Below are 20501 nucleotides of genomic sequence, written 5' to 3'. Positions count from 1 at the left end.
ATGGTTTTTTATGTGTCTATCTAGAGGTAAAGCAGAGTCGGGTTTCTTAAAACCTCAACCCAATCTTAAGTCTTCAAAACTCAACCCAGGCCCAACTCAAATTCTGTCGGTTTCACACTCAAGCCCAACCCTATAGGGCTCATGGTTGGGTCAGGTTGGGTTGGGTAGACCCTGGTTTGGTCCCTTTTTTTTTATTTTTTTTTTCTTTTTATTAATTTTTTTGGTGGGGAGATGTTAAGACTACGGGTAGCTCTTTTCTATATTTAATCCATAAATTTGCAGTAAGCAAAGTTGTCAATTTAGTTATAAGATAAGATTTTTTAATCGTCTGACATCATTACATCTCTTAGAAAATAAACATACCAAAATTTGGCCAAATTCTTCATGATTACTATTATATATAAATTAAGTTCATATCAATACATTAAAGAAGATATAGAGTCAGTCTATGTAAAGAAAAAAGGGATAAATAGTTTGGCCATTTGATCGTCTTAGCTCAATAGGTTCTATGTAGCTTGTGTAACACATATTGTAGGCAGTTTGTTGAACGCTTGCATAACACATGATGTGGACATAGGGAAAGAGAATAACACTATTACTAAACACAATAATATATTAGGGTTCAAATCATGTCAGGTTGAGGTTAGATTTCAACTCAGGCGCATAACTTATACCCTATGTGTATCTCTCTCCTCAAATTCAAACAATTATAAATTTTTTATTTCCTGGGCTGCCAAACATAACCTAAAATCTCTAAATTGTTAGTCGTCACTCTCGCGACCTCCCTGCAATCGTGATCCACCTTCATTCCTCTTTACCCCCTATCCCCCCACCATGTTCCTTACAAACCTGCCCCTACCCTTTTCACAGTCCCTCGCCCCACCATTCAACATTAGAAGGACAATTTTGGCACAATCTCTAATTATCTTTTGTTATTTATAGAAAATTGAGGATATAATACTTATCTGATTTGATAATTGAACTTGCATAAATCCTTTAATCTAATAAGTGAAGGAGAGTCTATTGTTGATATTGCATAGAATTTGAGGTTGAGTTGTACTAATAGATACTCTACTTAAGGTCTGAAATGTCAGCAAATTTTTTTGTACAATAGTGTTTCTTGACGTTTTACTAGAAAGATAAAACAATTTCTGCAGTCAAAGTGATATTGTACATAACCTTTAATTAATAGGAAGTGTGAAAACCAAGTCCAATAATTAAAACAAACAAAATTAAACCATAATATAGGAAACAAAAATGGAGAGAAATAGGGATTGTCTTCCTCAAAACTGTCCATCCAATGGGCTAAACCAACGTCCAGAGGAAGAGACACATTAAACGAGTATTATCAAAAGATGTTCCAAAAAATCATCTCTCTTCTATAAAATAAAATAATATTTTAAATATTTAATTTTTAAAATTATTAAAAAATTCGGACATCTATAGAGATGACTGATGAGACATTGAAGACGGTGGAAGAAAGGAGATGATTTGGAGGATTATAGATCTTGCTGGAAAGCTCTAACGTTGTAGTCTTACAAACTGTTTTTGTATGCTTAGGTCATTTGACACGCAAGGGACAAGGAGGGAAACAGTTGAAAGAAACGAGTTTGAGAAGAGCGGGATTCGGTGGGAGAGGAGAGAGCATGGTTTTATCTACTGGATCCACCGTATCACATCGATATAGACTCAGACCGATCTCAATAGTCAATACCAGATCAAAATCGAGATTGGTCACCATTAATTTATAAATTTTATTTTCGATTATTAAAACCACAACTCGTAAATATGCAACCTTAAAAAGTGATGTAGAAGTAAAAAAAAAAAAAGAATAATACACATAAATTTATGAGGTTTGACAAGATTATCTACATTCTTAAGATTACAGAGCTCGTCCTCACATTTCTTATTATTTTGCTTGCATTAAGAAAAAAATGAACTTCACTATAAATATAGAGTGAAAAACCTTAATCCGAAAAATGCAAAACTGTCATCAAATAAAATAATCGAGCGGGTTGTCCTAACACCCTCACTGTGTAGGGGTCTTCGGACAATCGTTCTATTTTGTGGAGATATTTACATCAGTACTCTTTAAATCAAACTGTGATGAAATACATGACATCATATATTAACAAATCCATCATCAAAGAAAATATATAAAGCGGAGAACTTTGTAATGACGATGGGGCAGACGAAGAGACGAGAATGGATGGGAGAGTACAGAGTTGTGTGGGAATTAGGTTTGTAACCTCCATGCAGGAAATCCATTAAGCACTGCAGTGGACCCAGATGTGAAAAGGGGTAAAAAGTTATCATCTAAAGATGAGTAACGTCGGTAATTACGCTGAATTGCCACTATCAGATTAGGACATTAGGTCATCAGAAGCTGGAAAATCCCCTCCTCGTCAGACGTCAGCCATCACCTTAGTCAGCCACCAGTCATTACTCATCACTCACCAACCTTATCCTAAACCGCATCCTATGCCCCAGACCCTCAACCGAGACACACCAGTAGTTTGATTCAGGAACAGTTGGCGACGGACCAATCGTCTTCCATTCCTCTCTATCTTTCCGTGGGCGTTCTCGTCGTCTTATTTTCAAAATCTTTCTTTCCACGGCGAAAGCAAAACTAAAAGCGTCGCAGTTGCAGGTGGTTCCACTTCCACTCCTTCCCCTTACGTTTTTTATCATTTAAGAACACTTCATATTCTGCTCTGGAATACTATCCGATGAAGACAATGGAAATTTTACCAAAAAAAAACGAAGACAATGGAAAGCTGCTGACATCATCTATTTCACTGTATATAGAGTACAAATTCTAGAGATCGCTACACCATGGCCATATGGGCCCAAACCCTGTTGTTTTATCTCCATTTTAATATCGTCGTCTTCTCCTTTTCGGATCAAATCGTTGCTCGTTCTACGCTTACTTCTTTTCTATAAATCTTCTTAACATTCCATTATTGTCCGCAAAAAACCCATCAATCTCAGTATCCAGTACCCGAGAGTTTGAAAGCAGCCATGGATCCATCGCCGACGAGCTTTCCAATCCTCTCCTATGTCATGTCCCGGATCACCCCTGGCCGCTCGACTCCCTTATCAGGCAACGGCACCGGTTCCGGCTCTGCGCATGTTGATATCGAGCAACCACCGCCGCTGTTGATGGAGCAGATGCCCCGTCTGAAAGACCCAGAGCTCCTGGCTGCTATGACCAAGGCGGTCACCGACGTTGCCCAGACCCGATCGGTCCTCCAGTCCCTGGGTGAACGCCCCGACCATGAGGCCGTCGATCTCGCCAAGGCCAAGATCTCCGAAATCGATTCCAATCTCTCCAAGCAGCTTGAGGAGATTGTCTTGGCGCCTTGCCCTGAGGGTGTGGATCGGGCGGACTGGAGGGATCAGCTGGAACAGAAGGAAAACCAAGCCCGAAAGGCAGCCGAGAAGGTGAAGGGCATCTACAAGGCGGTGGTGCAGTTGGATGAGATGCACGAGGCCTACGAGAAGCTCTTGAGTGATGCGGAGGATAAGCTTGTCAATATATATCGCTCTGCCACTTCCGAACCGGAGGAGGAAGCCCCTCAGGGTGAGGATGATGTCTCATCGGCTGTCGACGAAGAGGTGAATGAGGATGTTGTTGGCATCTTGCAAGAGGCGTCAGCAAAGGAATTCGACAGGATTGAGCTTAAGGGGCGTCAATTGAGGTTTCTCCCTGAGGAGTTCGGGAAAATTCGTGGCTTGGTCTCTCTCAACCTTTCTAGCAATCAACTTGAGGTTAGATTCTCTCTCTCTCTCTCTGCATCAATACTGAACCATCTCTGAACGGTAGCTTATAGGGACGATGGATCAATTAGGCTTAAATGAATAGCGTAATGTCTGGCTTCCTGTACCCTTGCGTGCCGTTTGGATGAAAACCTGATTAGTTTCCTTATGCAAGTTGCATCCGACAATTGATTATTATTATTATTTACTCGAGATTCCTTATGAAAGGCTGCTGAAAGTTTCAATCCCATGATCTTCAGAATTGTCCTGATCTGCTTATCTTTCTATTTCATAGCAATTTGTTAAGAGAAGATAAAATTGTTTTTGCTCACCTCCATAAATTATTTCTCAAAATGGGTATTAGAACAATGCAAAGGAAACTGATTACATATTTTTATTAGTGAGTGATGGCCAACCAATGTGTTTGGGACCGTTAGGGCTTTACTTGAGTAGAGCAGCGTAAACTTGTATTTGAGGTGAATATATAGTTGATTGAATCACTGAAATAAACCATGGAAGAAATTCGTTCCCAAGTTGGTATTAGGGATATCCATGAGCCAGAGTTTCATCTTTCTTTCTACACGTTTCTATTTTCTGGAACTAATGAGTTGGTCATTGTTGCTATTTCTTTTCCAGCTTTTCCCTATATTTATATTATTCTGAGGCCATCTGTTAACATTACCTTCTCATATTTTTCCTACATGTATGTTATTTCGTTATTGTGAAATTAAAATAAGTACTAAGAGCTATTAATTACTGAAGCACCTCAATATTTGTGCATTCTTTTTGGTTTTAGATGATTTGAGTTAAGTTTTCAAAACTCAAATCAAGCATTAGGTGCTTTTGTAATTGTTATCGTGCATAGAGAGAATGTGATTGACCTTTCCTTAATTGACAGAATGTTCATTTTTTCTCTTTTGAATTGAAAAATATTCAAGTTATTTATTTAATTTCTACAATTCTTACAAGATACCTCCTGTTTTAAGTACAATTTACATTACTATAAATTACTCTGATGAGCTTGTAATGATTTAAATTCCTTGGCAACTATCCTCTATTCCTCTTTGTAAGATAATCCTTGCAAGCAGGTGCTTGCCAATTTCTTGGACTACTCAACTAGCTGGCTTCAAAGTAGTCCAAAGCAGCCTTCTAGATTGCAACAAAGAACAATGAGTGAACCACTGAGGACAATTATGGTGCAAGATGAGGGCTCTAAAAGGAGAAGGGGAGGCCACAGTGGATGTGAATCATGATTGGACCGTTGGAGTGATATATTTGATGCCTTGGAATTTAACAGGAGATATGTTCCAAGCTAGTGTGGAAGGCTGAAAGAGGATTTGTGTGGGATATGGTTTTGTTAGATTGAGGCAATTCATCTTTTTCATTTCAATCTTCAACTCTTAACAGTGGGTTCAAGTAAATTTTTTGAAAATTAACCTTTTCTGAGTTTTTCCTATTGTCCCACAAGCGTATATGCTTGTTAATTTCTCGGATAACTATGATGATGGATGCATGTGCCTTTGAGCATTGAAGAGTGGTTTGCTGCAACATGAATGTTTAAAAAATGACAAGGCCAGAAAAAGGGTGAAACGTAATAAGATAGGACATTACAGTTTCCTATTAATGAGAAATATAGCATAATAAGTGGAATTGTGCCATGGGAATCCGTGTACCCTACCCCATGTAGTCATGGTAAGGCTTTGATGGATTGAGTTGATTGCATTATTTGTAGGCTGATCTTTTATTTCATTAATTTGTTTGATCATTAACTGTTGGTTTGAAGACTCTGAGCATGGTTATCTTTGAAATCATTTTATAGAATTCCAACCAAGGCATAGGGGTAGAATATCCCCCACCCCTCGCCAAAGGGTTCCTAATAGTATGTGTGTGTTCCTCCATAAATGCACTATTTTTTATTTGAAATTTTGGGATTGGATACAAGCCATTATTTAGCCATCCACCCAATACAAGCTGTGGGCTGTTTGTCTTACTACATCATAACTTTAAACCAGTTAAATTAGGCTTCTATGACAGAATTACTCTTGGGATTTCTGAATGCCATGAAGTCCAGAATTACATGCTTTTTCCTGCTTTAAATGCTGTCATTTTGTCATTTTTGGTGATAAAAATATATGCCTTTCACTAAATTCCTTTTTACTTTGAAATTGTTTATAATTGTAATGTAGGATATGTCCTTGTACCATAACCGGTTGGTGTGTACATTGTAGCTCGACTTCCTGTTTGTTAAGACTTAATGCTGAGAGATCTAATGCCTTGGCATCAACCTGCACCCATCATGCACATTTGTACCTGCATAGTATAGTTCATGGCATTGGTAGCTCGTGGAGAAGAATGGTTATGCTTTTGCATGTTAAGGGAATTTAGAGTAGGTTTGTGTATTTTATGGAAGTCCTTTTAAGGCTTCTAAAACCTTTAGTGGACAAGGAGCTCTTTGTTTTTACAAGAATTCATTATTTAGCTTTCCCCTTATTTTCCTTGTTTATGTAAAATTATCTATGACAATTTTTCGAGTCAACCAACTCTAGAGAGTTTTTATAGACTGGCACAATTATCTGCCATTGCATGTTGCATTGAGCATAAATTTAGTGCACAGGTGGACCTGAAGGTCCCTTGCTTACATGTAAAGTTTCAGTCAAAACAGAGTTGACAAGTGGGAAAATGTGGTTTTCAAAATCCAGTAAAAAAATTAAACTTTTCTGAAAAGAAATGAGCAGCTGAAAATACAAGGGAATATGCCAAAACATGGGAAGTTATATGGTTAATCTAAGTCTGAAATTTGACATATGACGGAGAACATAGCCATATCACCCTTTAATGTGGCAAAACAAGGTGTCATTCTAAAGATCCTCTCGTCTTGCCATACTAGAAAAACTTTTGTCTATATGGAGAATATATCTGTGGGCAAATTATATCTGGTTAGCCCAAAAATCTGTCACGTGGAAGCTTGGATGGGCCCCAAATTTTGTGAACATGTAGGTTAGTAGGTAGACCCTAGGTCCCCTGCTCATACATTATGTTTCAATCTAATTGGAGTGTGCCAAGTGGAAAAATAAAGCATTGAAAATTAGAACTATGAGTGCATAGTGGTGGTTGGAGTACTATAGACATGTATGGACATACATAGAGATGCATGCCTATAAATTGGGGTTTATAATCCATGTGCAAATCTTTTTGTGGACCGTTCAGGGGAAAAGATTATCTTGATGGGGCCATGAAGTGGTGTATATATATATATATATATATGGGTTCTCTGAACCGACAGGTGGGGGAGCCAGCCAATAGGGAGCATGGGACACAGTTCTTCAATAGGAAAGGAGAGAGAATGTCAGGAGGAGATGCCAAAGTGTATAGTGAGGGAGAGTGTCTTCCTTGTTAAGTCTTGAGAGTTGTGTTGTCTTAGTTAGAGTTGGTTTACGTTTAGTCTAATTCGTTTTTTTATTTACTTTGATTATAATTTAACGCTTAAGTATGATTCTTAGTTTAGTATAAGTAGTGGACCTAGGACACGATAGGATCAGCCTGAATCCTATCACTGCTCTAGGATTCTCTCTCTCTCTCTCTCTCTGGTTTTCTACTTCTTTCCTTCTCCTCTTCTACTTTGTAGGTCCTGGTTGTTAAGAGCAGTTTTTGTCACATGATATTAGAGCCATGAAGAACAAAGAGGGGCTATGAAATCCTAGATGGAAAAACAAAAAAAACTAGGGTTAGCAGCAACCTAGTTTGTAGCAATCTTATATTGTTACTGTGGTTCCTAGCAACCTTATGCTATTATTTACGGTTTGTAACAAGCTATACTATACTTTTTTCCATGGTTAGATTGCTCTTTTGTTTGTCGTTCGAAGCAACCTATGCCTCTCTATTGTTTGTGGTTCGCAGCAACCTATGCTTTCTCTTTTGTTTGTGGTTCACATCAACCTATGTTGCTCTTTTATCTGTGGTTCGCAGCAACTTATGCGCAACTTATGCCGCTCTTTGATCCGTGGTTCGCAGCAACCTATCCAGTAGTTTTATATTCTTCTTCTTCTTCTTCTTCTTTTGTTTGTGTGTGTGTGTGTGTGAAGATTAATACTTACCTTCCTTGAGAAGGGCTTATGATGTTGTTGCTGTTACGATATTTTTGGCTTGCAGTTGGTGTTCTCTACCGCTTATTTTTTCTCGTTGTTTGGATTTATTCGACACGAAGATTTTTTTTCCACTGCTATGCTGATGGCTGATATGTTTATGATAGTATTGTGGTTGGAAGTTGTTGCTGCTAGTCACAGGCGTCTACAACTGATATATCTATCAAGTTTGGTTCTGTTGGTTATATCCATCAATGTTGCTCCAAGCTGGAGCCTTGGATATATATGCTCTAGGTTGGGGGGGGGGTGTTAAAAAAGTGTACCGTGAGGGGCAGTGTCTTCCTTGTTGAGTCCTGAGAGCTGTGTTTTCTTAGAGTTAAGAGTTGGTTTATGTTTAGTCTAGTTAAATCATTGTTGGTCTTTGTTATTTACTTTGGTTATAATTTAACTTCAGTTTGATATAAGCAGTGGACCTAGGCTACGATAGGATCATCCTAAATCCTATTGTTGCTCTATGAGCCTCTCCCATTTCTCTTATTGTGATTGGTTTCTACTTCTTTCCTTTCTCTTTTTCACAGAACCTAGTTGTTAAGACCAGGTTTTGTCATAGGAGAAGGAGAGAGAGAGGCACTGGATGCTCTCTCTCCTCTAAGAAAAAGCAATACTATCTTATTAAGACATTACAGCCTCTCTCCGTTTTGTAGGTGTCAAGTTTTAAAATTGCCCATAGTCCTCTAAGCCTTTGAGTTGATAAGTCGGGTCTTTAGTTTGAAAAAATAAGAAAAGAGGAGTGGGTGGAGGAGATACTTTGTTATTGAAACATTAGAACTACACTTTGCTTTGTAGATAAATTGTAAAATTGCTAATAGTTCTTCAGCCCTTGAGATGATATATTGTTATTTATTATCACATTTTAATGGTTCCAGATTGACCTTGATTTCTTGGATGATGCTTGATCAGAAGTTGTTCGTTTAAGTTATTTTTAGTCATGTTAGGAGTAAAATTTTGATAGCCATTCAGGCACATGAATTTATGAAAGAAAGATAATTTTCAGTTTTCTAGATTTTGGCCCTGTGGATTCCAAGTGAAAACTTTTCTTAGTGGAAGAGTGGATTCTCTTCATTGTTTTTTGGTGGATTCTAAAACCATAGGTTTGGTGGATTCCTGCCCCATTATCCTATTATCATATATGTTCTTTTATTTTCTTTCTACTTCTTCTGTATTATTCAAGCAAAATTAGATCAGAATTCTGAATTCTATTCCTGTGGCTCTGTTGTTCTACTAGAACTTTCAGATTCGATCTCAGTCTGTTTCAAAACCCTAGACTTATACTCAAATTCTGGTATCCCAGTTCAAGTAAAGGTCTGTTAGTTTTTAATTCTGATTTTACTTTGCTAATTCTGATATCTGTTTACTGCTTTACTAGATTGAATCCCTAATTGAACTCTGTTTCGTAGTCCTATAGTTTTACATAATGCTGCAGTTCTTGGGTTTATGATTGTTCCATCTTAAGTTCCAACTGTCAGAATGGATCAGACTTTACAGGCCTTCTCTTCATGTTAGAGTGACCCTTCGATTACAATTTCAGGCCCATCAAAAGTGTTTTGATCAAGTTATTTCTTTAGCTCTGGTTCAAGTTCTCATTTCCTGCGATCCTGTTGATACAATGTCCCACTGGATTTTCCCTGGTTCCAGATTAATCTTTATAAATGCTTTTCCAGGTGTCTATCTTAACTTGCATACAGGTGAAATTTTTGTAACTCATATATTCTAGTTATCTGTTCATTATTCCATAGTATTTTTCCAAAGGAAAATGCAAAAATTCTGGAGGTGTACATGAATGGATTCATTGTCAGTCTGGGATTCCGGAGTTCAGATGCTTTTTCCTGATTATATGGGTTATTTATCTGAGGAAACAGGTCATTCCCGATTCAATAGGTGGACTAGAAAATCTTGAGGAGCTAAATCTTTCAAACAATCTTTTGGTATCACTGCCAGATTCCATTGGATTGTTGATTAACCTGAAGATCCTTGATGTGTCAACAAATAAGCTTCCATCTCTACCTGATAGCATCTCCCATTGCAGGTAAGCCATCACTTTCTAGTTCTTCTTTTACTCGCTCCAAACATTTTCATCAGCAACTTGTGGTCACTGTTATTTATGGAGTATTATGTTGCAGATCATTGGTGGAGCTGGATGCGAGCTTCAATTCTCTGACATACTTGCCCACAAAAATTGGTTATGGACTAGTGAATCTGCGGAGGCTCTCAGTCCATCTCAATAAGCTCCGTTCTCTTCCAAGTTCCATTTGTGACATGAAGTCTTTGCGCCAACTTGATGTCCATTTCAATGAGCTCCGAGGTCTGCCACAAGCAATCGGGAAATTGACAAGTCTTGAGATCCTGAATCTGAGCAATAATTTCAGTGACTTGACAGCGCTTCCTGAGACATTTGGTGATCTTATAAATCTCAAGGAACTAGATCTCAGCAACAATCAAATCCATGCTCTTCCTGATACCTTTGGTCGGTTGGACAAGTTAACTAAGCTCAACTTGGCTGGGAACCCACTGGTCATTCCACCAATGGAAATAGTGAATAAAGGAGTTGAAGCTGTAAAGGAGTTTATGGCTAAAAGGTGGCTTGACATCCTATTAGAGGAAGAACAGAAGAGTGCACAAGAGGCAAACAAGCAAGGACAGACTGGGTGGTTGACTCGGAGCACCGCATGGTTGAATAATTTTGTTACTGGATATTTTGTGGCTGGTTCAAGATCACCAAGAGACCCATATCTGGACCAGCAGTTGTGATTTCATGATCCTCTTGACTGATGTCTCCGTGTATTTTCCACGGCATGTACAGGTTCACAATGAGATGTCTTGGTTCATGTAGACAACTTGCTCATTGCCTATCTACTGGCACCGCTTGAGCAAGCACTTCTAACAAGTTCTGCTTTTGGTTTCAAGTTTCAAGCATCTTGGAAATGTTCATAAATTTTTTGCTGGGCAGAAGGTTTTTAAGAGTATTAAAACTATTTCTAAAGAAACAGGAAAACAAACTTTTGTTCACTAATGAATGTCACTTTTGATAGTAAGATCATAATTTGTATCTAGCTGTAATGGGTTTATTTGAGTCACTAAAACTTAGAAAAAGGAAAAGATCGAGTCATTGTATATAAATAAAAATTGATTTGTTTTTTAATTATTTTCACATGGCAGATCTTGTATACATCTGAAATCCTGAGCAACTTCAAGCATCTTTTGGTTTTTGGTTGGAGTAGAGTGATTATCAGTCCTCTCAAAAAAATTGCTAGATTAAGCTTGAAACACCACCTCTTGTCTTCTTAAAGTAAAGGACTTGAAATAGTTATGCATAGGGTGCTATGTTATATGGAGTTTAGAACTATCAGATTGAGACTTGATTCCATCTACCATGTATTTGTTGTATTTGCCAGATTCTTCCTACATCACTGCAATTCTTTTGAGGTATCTTATCTATTCAAACATGAAACAAGAAACATTTGCAGAAATCTCAAATTTGAATAATTGGCCAATAGATGTGCAAATAAGTGTATACTGAGAGGTCTCTTACCACATCTCCAGGTTTATTCTCATTCCATACTGGCATTGGCTTCTCATGACTCTCCATAACTTTGGTGTGAATTGCAAATAGTGCCACTCTTATTTATATTTCATTCATTTGCCCAATGCATTTCTCACATGAAAAAGAGAATAATATACCCTTATTGGATGGATGATTGTAGAAATTTAAACCAAATTGTCACAATTTCAGATTGAGGGCTTTTAATCAAAACCAAACAGGAACTAAAAAATTAATAATAAATCCACAGAAAAGTTATATTTTTGCTATTAATTGGTCAAACATCTGATCTCGAATGTTACCAAACCAAATCTCCAACAACCCAATCAAACCTAATCCCTCCTTCAATACAGAAGCCTAGGTCAGCTGACCAATTCCCCAGCCTCTCCCAGCAAAGAAGACGAACAAAACAGTTCTTTACTACAATTATCATACAAAAAAGAGCAGACAATCTATCTATCAATCAATCACACCATACAAAAGAACCATCACCACCCAAAAAAAAAAAAAAAAAAAAAAAACCTTTCTAATGACTTTACTTGTTCTGGTATGGTGTGGTCTTCTACTGAAAAATAAGAGAGGAAAAGGTGACCTAAGAAGAATGGTTGACAGACCGTTTGTGTTCCTGAGAGGCCAAGACTGAAGAACCGAAGGACGAAGCGAGAGTAAGCTACTAAGAGGAAGATGCAGAGAGAGGACGTGTGAGGCCATTCCCATCAGAACCCATTGATTCTTCATCCAAGAAAAGATCTTCTGTCTTCCTGAAGGACGCATGAACCAACACCACCGCCAATCCTATCAACAGAGACACGATAATGTTGAGCGTGGCCTGGGTCAACAAGAGGGCAACAATCGTGACCACCGCCAACACAATCAACACCACACGGTCATCCATTGTTCTTCCGGCTATAACCAGAGGCTGATCACGCAGGAAATATAGGAATAACCAAGCAGCCATCATTGCGATAAACACTATCAGAGATATAGGGTGCCAGAGTAGGCTGAGGAAGAGGATCAAGAGGACTATGATGGTGTAGTTCATCCGGAAGTAAGCGACGTTGGTTCTGCCACGAACAAGGGCTTCGCTGACGTTGGGAGGTACGGCGAAGGCATAGCGATGGATCATCTCCCTCCATGGTCGTCGAGTTCCTAGCCCTGATTTGATTCTCTCTTTGGCTGTCGAGATGAACTCTACCCCCGAAGGCCCTGTTGGTATCGTCCCGTACGTTGTCATGGAAGAGGTTTTTCGATATCGATATCGATATCGATTTCGATTCGTATGGAGTTATGAAGAGGGGAAGTGAAAGGGGTTTTCTTCTTCTCTGGAGAGGAAGCGACCAAAAGGGAAGATCCAGATGGGAAACTAACGATGGCTCACCTCCATGGATTATTTTATAGGTCGTTGCTTGATGTGATGGTGGGACACGCGTATCATATGTATGATGTACTGTGGACGGTGGCGATGATGATGACGACTCACGGACCATTCTTGGATTGGACTCTTGGGTTGGAGATGAATAACAAAGACTAGTCCAAAGTCCAAAGTCCAAAGTCCAAAAGCCAGGTGGAAGGAGAGAGAAGGCTTCAACAACTTCATTACAAAGAAAGCTACAAAGCTCCTTCGAGGCTTGGACTCCTTTGTGCTTTATTCACCATAGGACATAGGACATAGGACATAGGACATTAGTTCATTGGCCCCCCTATTATTGCATGTTCAAGATTAGGGGTGTCAAATCAGTCTGTTTGGGTAACCAACCCCAAAAAAAAAAAAAAAAAAACTGTTTGGTTGGATCCGGCTCATCTCCTTACCTATGATCACCTAGGTTGACTCATAGAATTACATGTCTAAGCAATGATTCAATGGTTCTGAACACACTGTAGAGAAAGATACATTGACAGATGCATGGAGAAATAGGTATCCATAATCGTTGAATCATCGCTTGAACACGTGGCGATCGCCTAGATAGCTATGGATAAGACTTGGGGATCACCGCTCTAGAGAGGAGTCGAATCCTATTTGGTTTGGTTTTGATTGGGTTGAACTGGTTTTAGATAGTTAATGGGTCAATTCAAAACCAAACCAGCCAAAGATTAGTTTTGGTTGGTTTTGATTTTGGTCTGGTTTGATTTGGTCTTATATCATATCAGATCGGCTTAACGGGCTCTTATCGGTTGTTACTAGTTCGATTTCATTTTTTTTTTTTTTGGTAGGGGTTGATTTCATTTTTCGAACTATATCTAAACCAAAAATACTTTTATAAATATGATTTTTTTTTTATCAGGTTTGGTTTGGTTTTCTATCGGTTTTCGTTGGTTTCATAAAAGGTCACATCAAAGACTTTTTGAACTATATTTAAACCAAAAATACTTTTATAAATATGATTTTTTTTATCAGGTTTGGTTTGGTTTTCTATCCGTTTTCGTTGGTTTCACAAAAGCTCACATCAAAGACAGAATGATAAGGATTTGGTTTGGTTCAATCCGGATTGAACTGGTTAATTTTGATTGGTCTGGGTAGTTTAAGCTGAAAATTGACACCATTATTCAAGATTGTCAAGGAATCCAACCAGCTAGCTAGCAGATGGTTTATCAAAATTGATCCATAATTGGGAAAGATTGGAATTAGATTTGAATGATTTCTCCTCCAGATCCAAATGTTTATCATGATAGAACTCTAAGGTTGTAGATATCTCAGGTTATCTAGTGCATTAGAAGTTTTTGTTCATCTCTTTTTTCAATGAAAGCTCCCTCTACTCTAATGTTTATCAGCTTATAGATTAATGGGGGTGGTTTTCAACGAAGGTAATGTAAGAAGGAATCTGCACACCACACTAATAATGTCTAAAGAATTGTATCATCAGTATGGGATTCAAATGGGGTCCACATGGTCGAAATAAGAGTGAGAGTATCCATGTACATGTGGTCCCACTGTTTATTATGTAAGAGCGATACATTGGAATTTGCACAAGTGCAACACATGCTTCTTTTTCCTCATTATTATAGCCCAACCCCTGCCGATATAGTGACACCATGTGTGCCCTTTCATTGGCCCTCACATTGATCAAAGCGTGTTCTTTTTCCTATTAATATAAAAATCTTGAAAAGACATGGCAACAACCAAAACCTTAGTTTGAACGGCCACATGTCTTGCTGGAACCAACAAGAAAATACCAACTCAGCAGATGACTTTTCTCCTTTTTTCCAATGTGATGATCTCATTGTAGGACATACCACTTTAGGACCCTTGGAGTGGCAGTAGTATTAGACAAAAGGAAGCAAATGAAGAAGAAAGTTTTTCCTCACGTAGTCAATCGATGGTCATAATCTCTCCCTTGCTATAGAATCTCGAACCTGCTTTGAGTGTCCAAAAGAGTCCCTCCTTTCCAATAATAATATAGGTGATTGGTTCTCTCTTCCTCCTCAGTCCAATCAAGAATAGAACCATGAAATTGCATTTGCTATTTCCACACACCTTCCTCTGTTCTTGTTCCTTGTTTTTTCTTCCCCACTTTTCAGCTCTTTCAAATTCAAGATAAGATGGCTATAACAGACTTGCCAAAGTTTCTCTGAATAAAAATTGCAAAGTTCTGTGCTTCCTGTACAGATTATTATGATTTCATAAGATAATAAAAGTGGAAACAAAATCCCATAAAGAATATATGGTATGGTTTTTTTTTTTTTTTTTCCAAGACATAGAATTCATTAAGAAGCTGCCAAGATAGATAGCAACAGAAGAAAGTTACATAAAGTGGAAACATCTTATTTACTTGAGGAAAATCTAAGGCTATCCATGAGTATCAGTGAAGTTGGTACACAAGTAAGAGCAGGGACCCACACAACCCCACCCCCAAGCTCATAATTCAACAACAACCCTGTGCTGCATCCCACTTCTGGGAAACCCCATGATCCCACTGCCCATCATCTGAGATGATCCAAATGGATCATGACATTACACATACAGGAAAAAGAAAAAAATAAAAAAAAAGAGGGAAGGGAGGGGTATTGCAATTCAGAATTGGATGAGATGGCAAAGATCATCCAACTTGGTCTATACATAGTTCAATGTATGTTATTCAGTCAGACCCACAAGTCATAAATCAGAAAGGAGGCAGTGGCTATCCACATCTCACTTGTTTTCGTTAGTACTGCACCTAAAGCATTTGTCCCCACATCTCACTAGTTGTTTGGTAGCTGTGCTAGCATGTATGGTAAACAATCAGTGCAAGGTGTTCTCATTACTCAGAAGTTCCAGTTGTATTCAGTGCTTAAGTATCATATTTCCCACCCAAGAAGTAGCTACTTGAAGTTCTCCATTAGCTAAAGAAGAAAAGGAGAGGGAGGAAAAGAACAGTGTTAACACCAACTAGAACAAAAAGAGTAAATTGAATGAATATTCAGACCATAGAATTTCTCTTTCAGCCAAGAATTTAATATAGTACATTGCAAGCTGGAAAGAACTACCCAGAATAATAAGCATATACAATTTAGGAGCGAAAAATTCTCCACTATGAACTTGCCCATGAATCACCAGCATTAGAGCACAAGGTTCAAAAAACAAACAAGAATTATCTTGAACTTGAATCTACAGTCTTCTCCTTTGCAGCTGTGAAAGTTTCAGGAAGGTTAAGATCTCCAATGCCTTCGGGTGGACCAATACTACACCGATCCGTGTTATGTGTTGCGATGGCATCCTTTATTTTCTGAAACTGCAGATTGTTTTGATAGTTTGGTTAATGAAATAGCATAATCAGGTTTACATTCATGAATGTGCAGTGTGTGCCAACAGATGTGCATTAAGCTTGGAGACTGAGGTAAGAGCGACCCCAACCTCAGAAATTCTTGTGTTTCAACCTACTTTTAAGTACGTTTCACCCAACTTGTAATGTCATAATGTGGGATATCAGATAAATTTTTTATTTTGTGCTCTTGTAGGTTCCCACTTCTAACAACATGGATCAAGCAAGAGTATTGGCAGTCTTCCAAACATTAGCAACCCTTGTACTCAGACTTGCAAATCCATGCTGTTAGAATATGTTAGAGAACTAAAACAAGGTGGCCCTCTAGCTTCTATATCAGGTCTTTCTAAGTTTTTAGTAGCACAATTGGTTTCAGGGATGATAAATTGCATGAATTGTCTGGCACATCCACATACCAAAAAAAAAAAAAAAGTGCATGCTTTGATGATCTTGCAAGATGCCACAGTATTATCGTATATTGGAAGTGATCTCACTAGTTTTTTTTATATATATATATATATATATATAAACAGAGCTTGCAACAGAAGTATGTTGATGTGGAAACATGTTTATTCACGGAAGGATGAGGAATTTCTAATCCAGAATTATTTGAAATGTATAAGCAGTGAATTCACATGGTCAAACATCTTAAATTTTTTGTTATTTAAGTCCAGGACATGGAAAATGGAAAGAGAAGAAAGTCATAGTGGAGCCTTCTACTAGGCATACCTCCAAGCTCAACCTCCAACGTTCTCTTGCTTATTCTTCCCATATTATTCACTTCAAACTCATTAAGACAGATGTGGATGTATAATTTGAATGCATGAAATAGAGAGGCTGGGGATGGTAGTCAGCAGCCAAAATGTTAAATGGAGATTCTAATTAACGATGTGCTGAGGCAATTCACAATCATAAAGGGTTCATATAAAACCCACCTTTGCAAGTGAACACGAAAATGATTCCAACTTCCCATCTGCTCCACGATAGAAGTGAAAATAAGGAAGCACCTTCACATTCAAGCTTTTACACATAGGCTTGTTCTCATCAAAATTCACTTTCAGGAATAAAATTTCAGGATGCTCTCCAGCAGTCTTGCAGAGCTGACAGGAAATTAAAAGTTAAATGTCAGGACAAGAAATCACCCGTAAGACTGGAAGATAATATCAGAAATATCATAAGTGAAGGGAAAATATGTAACCCAGAATAATAATAGTCATTTGTTAAGAAGAGATGCAGAACAAACAACCATTCATAGAGTCTAAAAATGCCACTCATCTGGAAAAGAAGTGAACAAAAAAATAAAAAAATATATGATCCACCAAAGCCAATGAAACCTTAGCTTGAAATCTGAAAAAGGAAAAGTACAACAGAAAGTGATTGACATTCCAAAATTCTTTACAAGCAAAGGCCCACTTAAGCAAAAGAGACTGATGAGGTTCCACAAGGAGGTTGGTTGTCTTCAAGGAGTGGGCTGAAAGCCAACTAACCCTAGAAAGGAAGCTCGCTATTGTAGTCATTGAAAGTATAAACAGAAAGGGAAAATAAAGTGTAGGGTGAAACTAGGACTATTTTTTATGGTTGATGAAGACGTGAAATGATAGGGGACTATTGTGGGCCTTGTGGCAGTGCTTGGCAGCTTGGGGGGATGTTTAATTTAGTTTAATGGTGGAAAAGAAATTGTTTCAGGGGTTAAAGAACTACTGTAACAGAACTAGAAAGTAGCAAGTAGAAGAGAAAAGAAAGGAAGAGATAATATACCAAGGAATCCACCTTCAAGAAGTCTGAATCCAAGCGGCAGTAGCTCAATGGCTGAAGAGAAAATTTTGATCATTCTATTCTCTTTCCAAATTTAAAATTACATATTTTTAGTGTAAAGTTACTTATGGTTCAAGTAAATAGTTACTTGTGTTAGTAGTAACCAGTTACTTTTCCTACGAGCAAATGGATATTCGCAAGGGACTATAAACTTCCTCCATTTGGAAATTACAATAATACCTTAATCTAGAACCCTTAATTACACATATGCCCCAAAATGCAACTTAAGCTAATACTAACTCTCAACACTTGCAACCACTCATAATACTTAGCCAACCCTACTTATGACATAAAAATAAATACCAAAAGAGTCACTCAATTAGACCCCACCAGAAAAAAAAACCCAAATATGATTTGCAGCAACTATGTCAGCTAGTTAATTCAGCTCGTATGAGATCCAATTTGGGGGTCGCACCAATGCAGGACAAGCTCCGCGAGAGCCGTCTAAGGTGGCATGGACATATCCAACGGAGACCCATGGATGCACCACTAAGAAGTGATCAGATTCAAATATAAGGTGCTAAGAAAGGAAAGGGCAAACCTAAACTGACTATAGGAGAAGTGGTAAGAAAAGACATGCAAAAGCTTGGGATCAACTCAAGTATGACTGCAGATAGAGCTGTTTGGAGGACAAAGACCCGTGTATCAGATCCCCTTTTAGGGGAATGTTCCGGAGATGCTGCTCTAACTTTGTGTTTTACCTCATCATTTTTCTTTACTACCTTCTACTGCCTTTTCTTCTATTACTATTTGCTTCTATTGTATCCATGTAGCCAACCACATTTAGTTGGGAAAAGGTTATGGTGGTTGTTGTTGCAGTTAATTCAGCTCTTATTCTTCTTATTTCCTTTCCTAGACATTGGATTTCATTAGAGACCCAATATTATCCAACACACTGCAAAAAGGGTATCCATCTTCCATATATTCCCAATGGAGTGGATGCCTAAGAACTAATAACTCCAAAACTCTTCAGGCAGTACCTAGCTCAACCCTAAAAAGAGAAAAGAAGTACCAAACATCTAACCATCTCACATTAAGCATAAAACACAGATTTCTCACATTTCAAACCTAGTCCCCTGGAACTCAATTAGTGCATGGGAACAAATACTTAATCCTCGAAGGGATTGTTCTCTTGCAAATCTGAAAGATGTGTAATATCACCAGATTCTCAACTGCATAAAAAATGGTCCACCAATTAGTGGTGGGGCAATGTGGAGCCCTTGTTTACTTCAACCCAATACTATCAAAACTTTAAACAGTTGGGCAGGAGCCACATGTCCTAGAATTGAGGTGACAAAAATGTTTCCCAGAGTTAATTGGAAGGAAACGAAAATCTAGTGGAGCTGTTGGACAAGACTTTTAAAATACCATGACATAACGAATTTCCCCACCCACTCTAGGAATTCTAACAAGATAAGCTACTTGCCAGGTGCCAGCACAGTTTAGTCCAAGGGTTGAATGCTTGAAGTGGAGGTCAATTTGGTGTTAGAAATGTTTGACCACCAAATTTCAATATATAAGGGCATGTAGAATCATAACACTTTTCTATGAATACCACATCTGTGATTTTCAAAGTATAATATGCTATTAGTCTCCAGTTGATTTTATGATTATTATCTGACAACATCATAAACTTATATATATATATATATATGTCATGTAGTATCATGTTGAGTTAGAGTGTGCCATAGAGAGATGGTATGTAATTGTATAATATCTAATTCACTAAACTGCAGCAGATGTTTCTACGACGCAGAAAGTTTATTTACTAAATGCAAAGCAGTCATTTCAATTATTTATGTGTAAGAAAAAAAAAAAAAAATGTAGAGCTACATAATGCAGTGCTCACCCTCTCTTCCTCACTAAGTTTCAAGTTCTATTTGTCAATACATTTCCATATTATACTTGCTGGCACTTAGAGGTTTCCGCAGTCAAGAAACTAAGAAGTTATTGCTTTCAAGATTGGTGGGCAGATGCAGGCATCAGAAAGATAATATTAAGGCAAGATGTGATGTAATCATATCTATCAGGAAAAAAAAAAGGTGATGTAACCTTGGGAAACAATGCCCGGCAAGAGGCACACCAAGTCCCATAAAATTCGACAATAACCAATTTTTCTCCAGCTTCACCTAAAGCTCTTAAAAATTCTTCTGTCGAATGAATATCAATCATATTTGGGCCTGCGTTCTTTTCCCACCATTTAGGCTGATCAGTTTCAGCAATCGTTGCATGTACCTGCAGTGAAATATTCAGCATAGACATAATTAGAAACAATAAAATAACAGTATAGTGCATATTCTGCCATTGCACCGTATTTCAATGGAACCAACAAATGTAAATTTCAGATGTTTCTCAAGAAACCCATGGCTAATTTGTGTATGGCACCAAAGAGCATGATGAGTGTAAAACTCATGAAATTTATTATCTCATTAAGAAGAAGCAGGAAACAATTGAGCACATAAAGTGAGCCATATAGACTGAATCTAAATTTTGGGGGGGGGGGGGGGGGGG

The 20501-nt window shown here is 38.0% G+C and overlaps 3 protein-coding genes across 5 annotated transcripts in view; 1 reads left to right on the top strand and 2 right to left on the bottom strand.

Moving 5' to 3' along the window:
* The first annotated feature begins 2299 nt into the window (after positions 1-2299).
* Positions 2300-11043, top strand: LOC122078147 (plant intracellular Ras-group-related LRR protein 3-like). Its single transcript, XM_042644008.1, has 3 exons — positions 2300-3771; positions 9761-9927; positions 10022-11043. Exons 1-3 carry the CDS (start codon positions 3022-3024, stop codon positions 10647-10649), a joined length of 1545 nt encoding a protein of 514 aa, XP_042499942.1. The 5' UTR covers positions 2300-3021; the 3' UTR covers positions 10650-11043.
* Positions 11044-11678: 635 nt separating this feature from the next.
* Positions 11679-12813, bottom strand: LOC122078148 (PRA1 family protein F3-like). The gene has a single exon (XM_042644009.1). It carries the CDS (start codon positions 12671-12673, stop codon positions 12113-12115), a length of 561 nt encoding a protein of 186 aa, XP_042499943.1. The 5' UTR covers positions 12674-12813; the 3' UTR covers positions 11679-12112.
* Positions 12814-15803: 2990 nt separating this feature from the next.
* LOC122078171 (thioredoxin-like 2, chloroplastic) overlaps positions 15804-20501 on the bottom strand; it is a 5787-nt gene continuing 1089 nt past the window's right edge. The window contains exons 2-5 of one of the 3 annotated variants that reach the window (XM_042644045.1): positions 20043-20225; positions 17111-17275; positions 16905-17012; positions 16009-16145 (exon numbers count right to left, since the gene is read on the bottom strand). In XM_042644045.1, coding sequence (XP_042499979.1) covers positions 16953-17012; positions 17111-17275; positions 20043-20225 — 408 coding nt within the window. In that variant the 3' untranslated portion in view covers positions 16009-16145; positions 16905-16952. Of the gene's footprint in view, positions 16166-16904; positions 17013-17110; positions 17276-20042; positions 20226-20501 lie in introns of all 3 variants that reach the window. The other 2 variants (XM_042644046.1, XM_042644044.1) reach the window with 2 other exon arrangements.

This window comes from Macadamia integrifolia, chromosome 5 (genome assembly GCF_013358625.1).
Source record: "Macadamia integrifolia cultivar HAES 741 chromosome 5, SCU_Mint_v3, whole genome shotgun sequence".
Lineage (NCBI taxonomy): Eukaryota > Viridiplantae > Streptophyta > Magnoliopsida > Proteales > Proteaceae > Macadamia > Macadamia integrifolia.
This window is presented reverse-complemented; position numbering and strand designations above follow the sequence as displayed.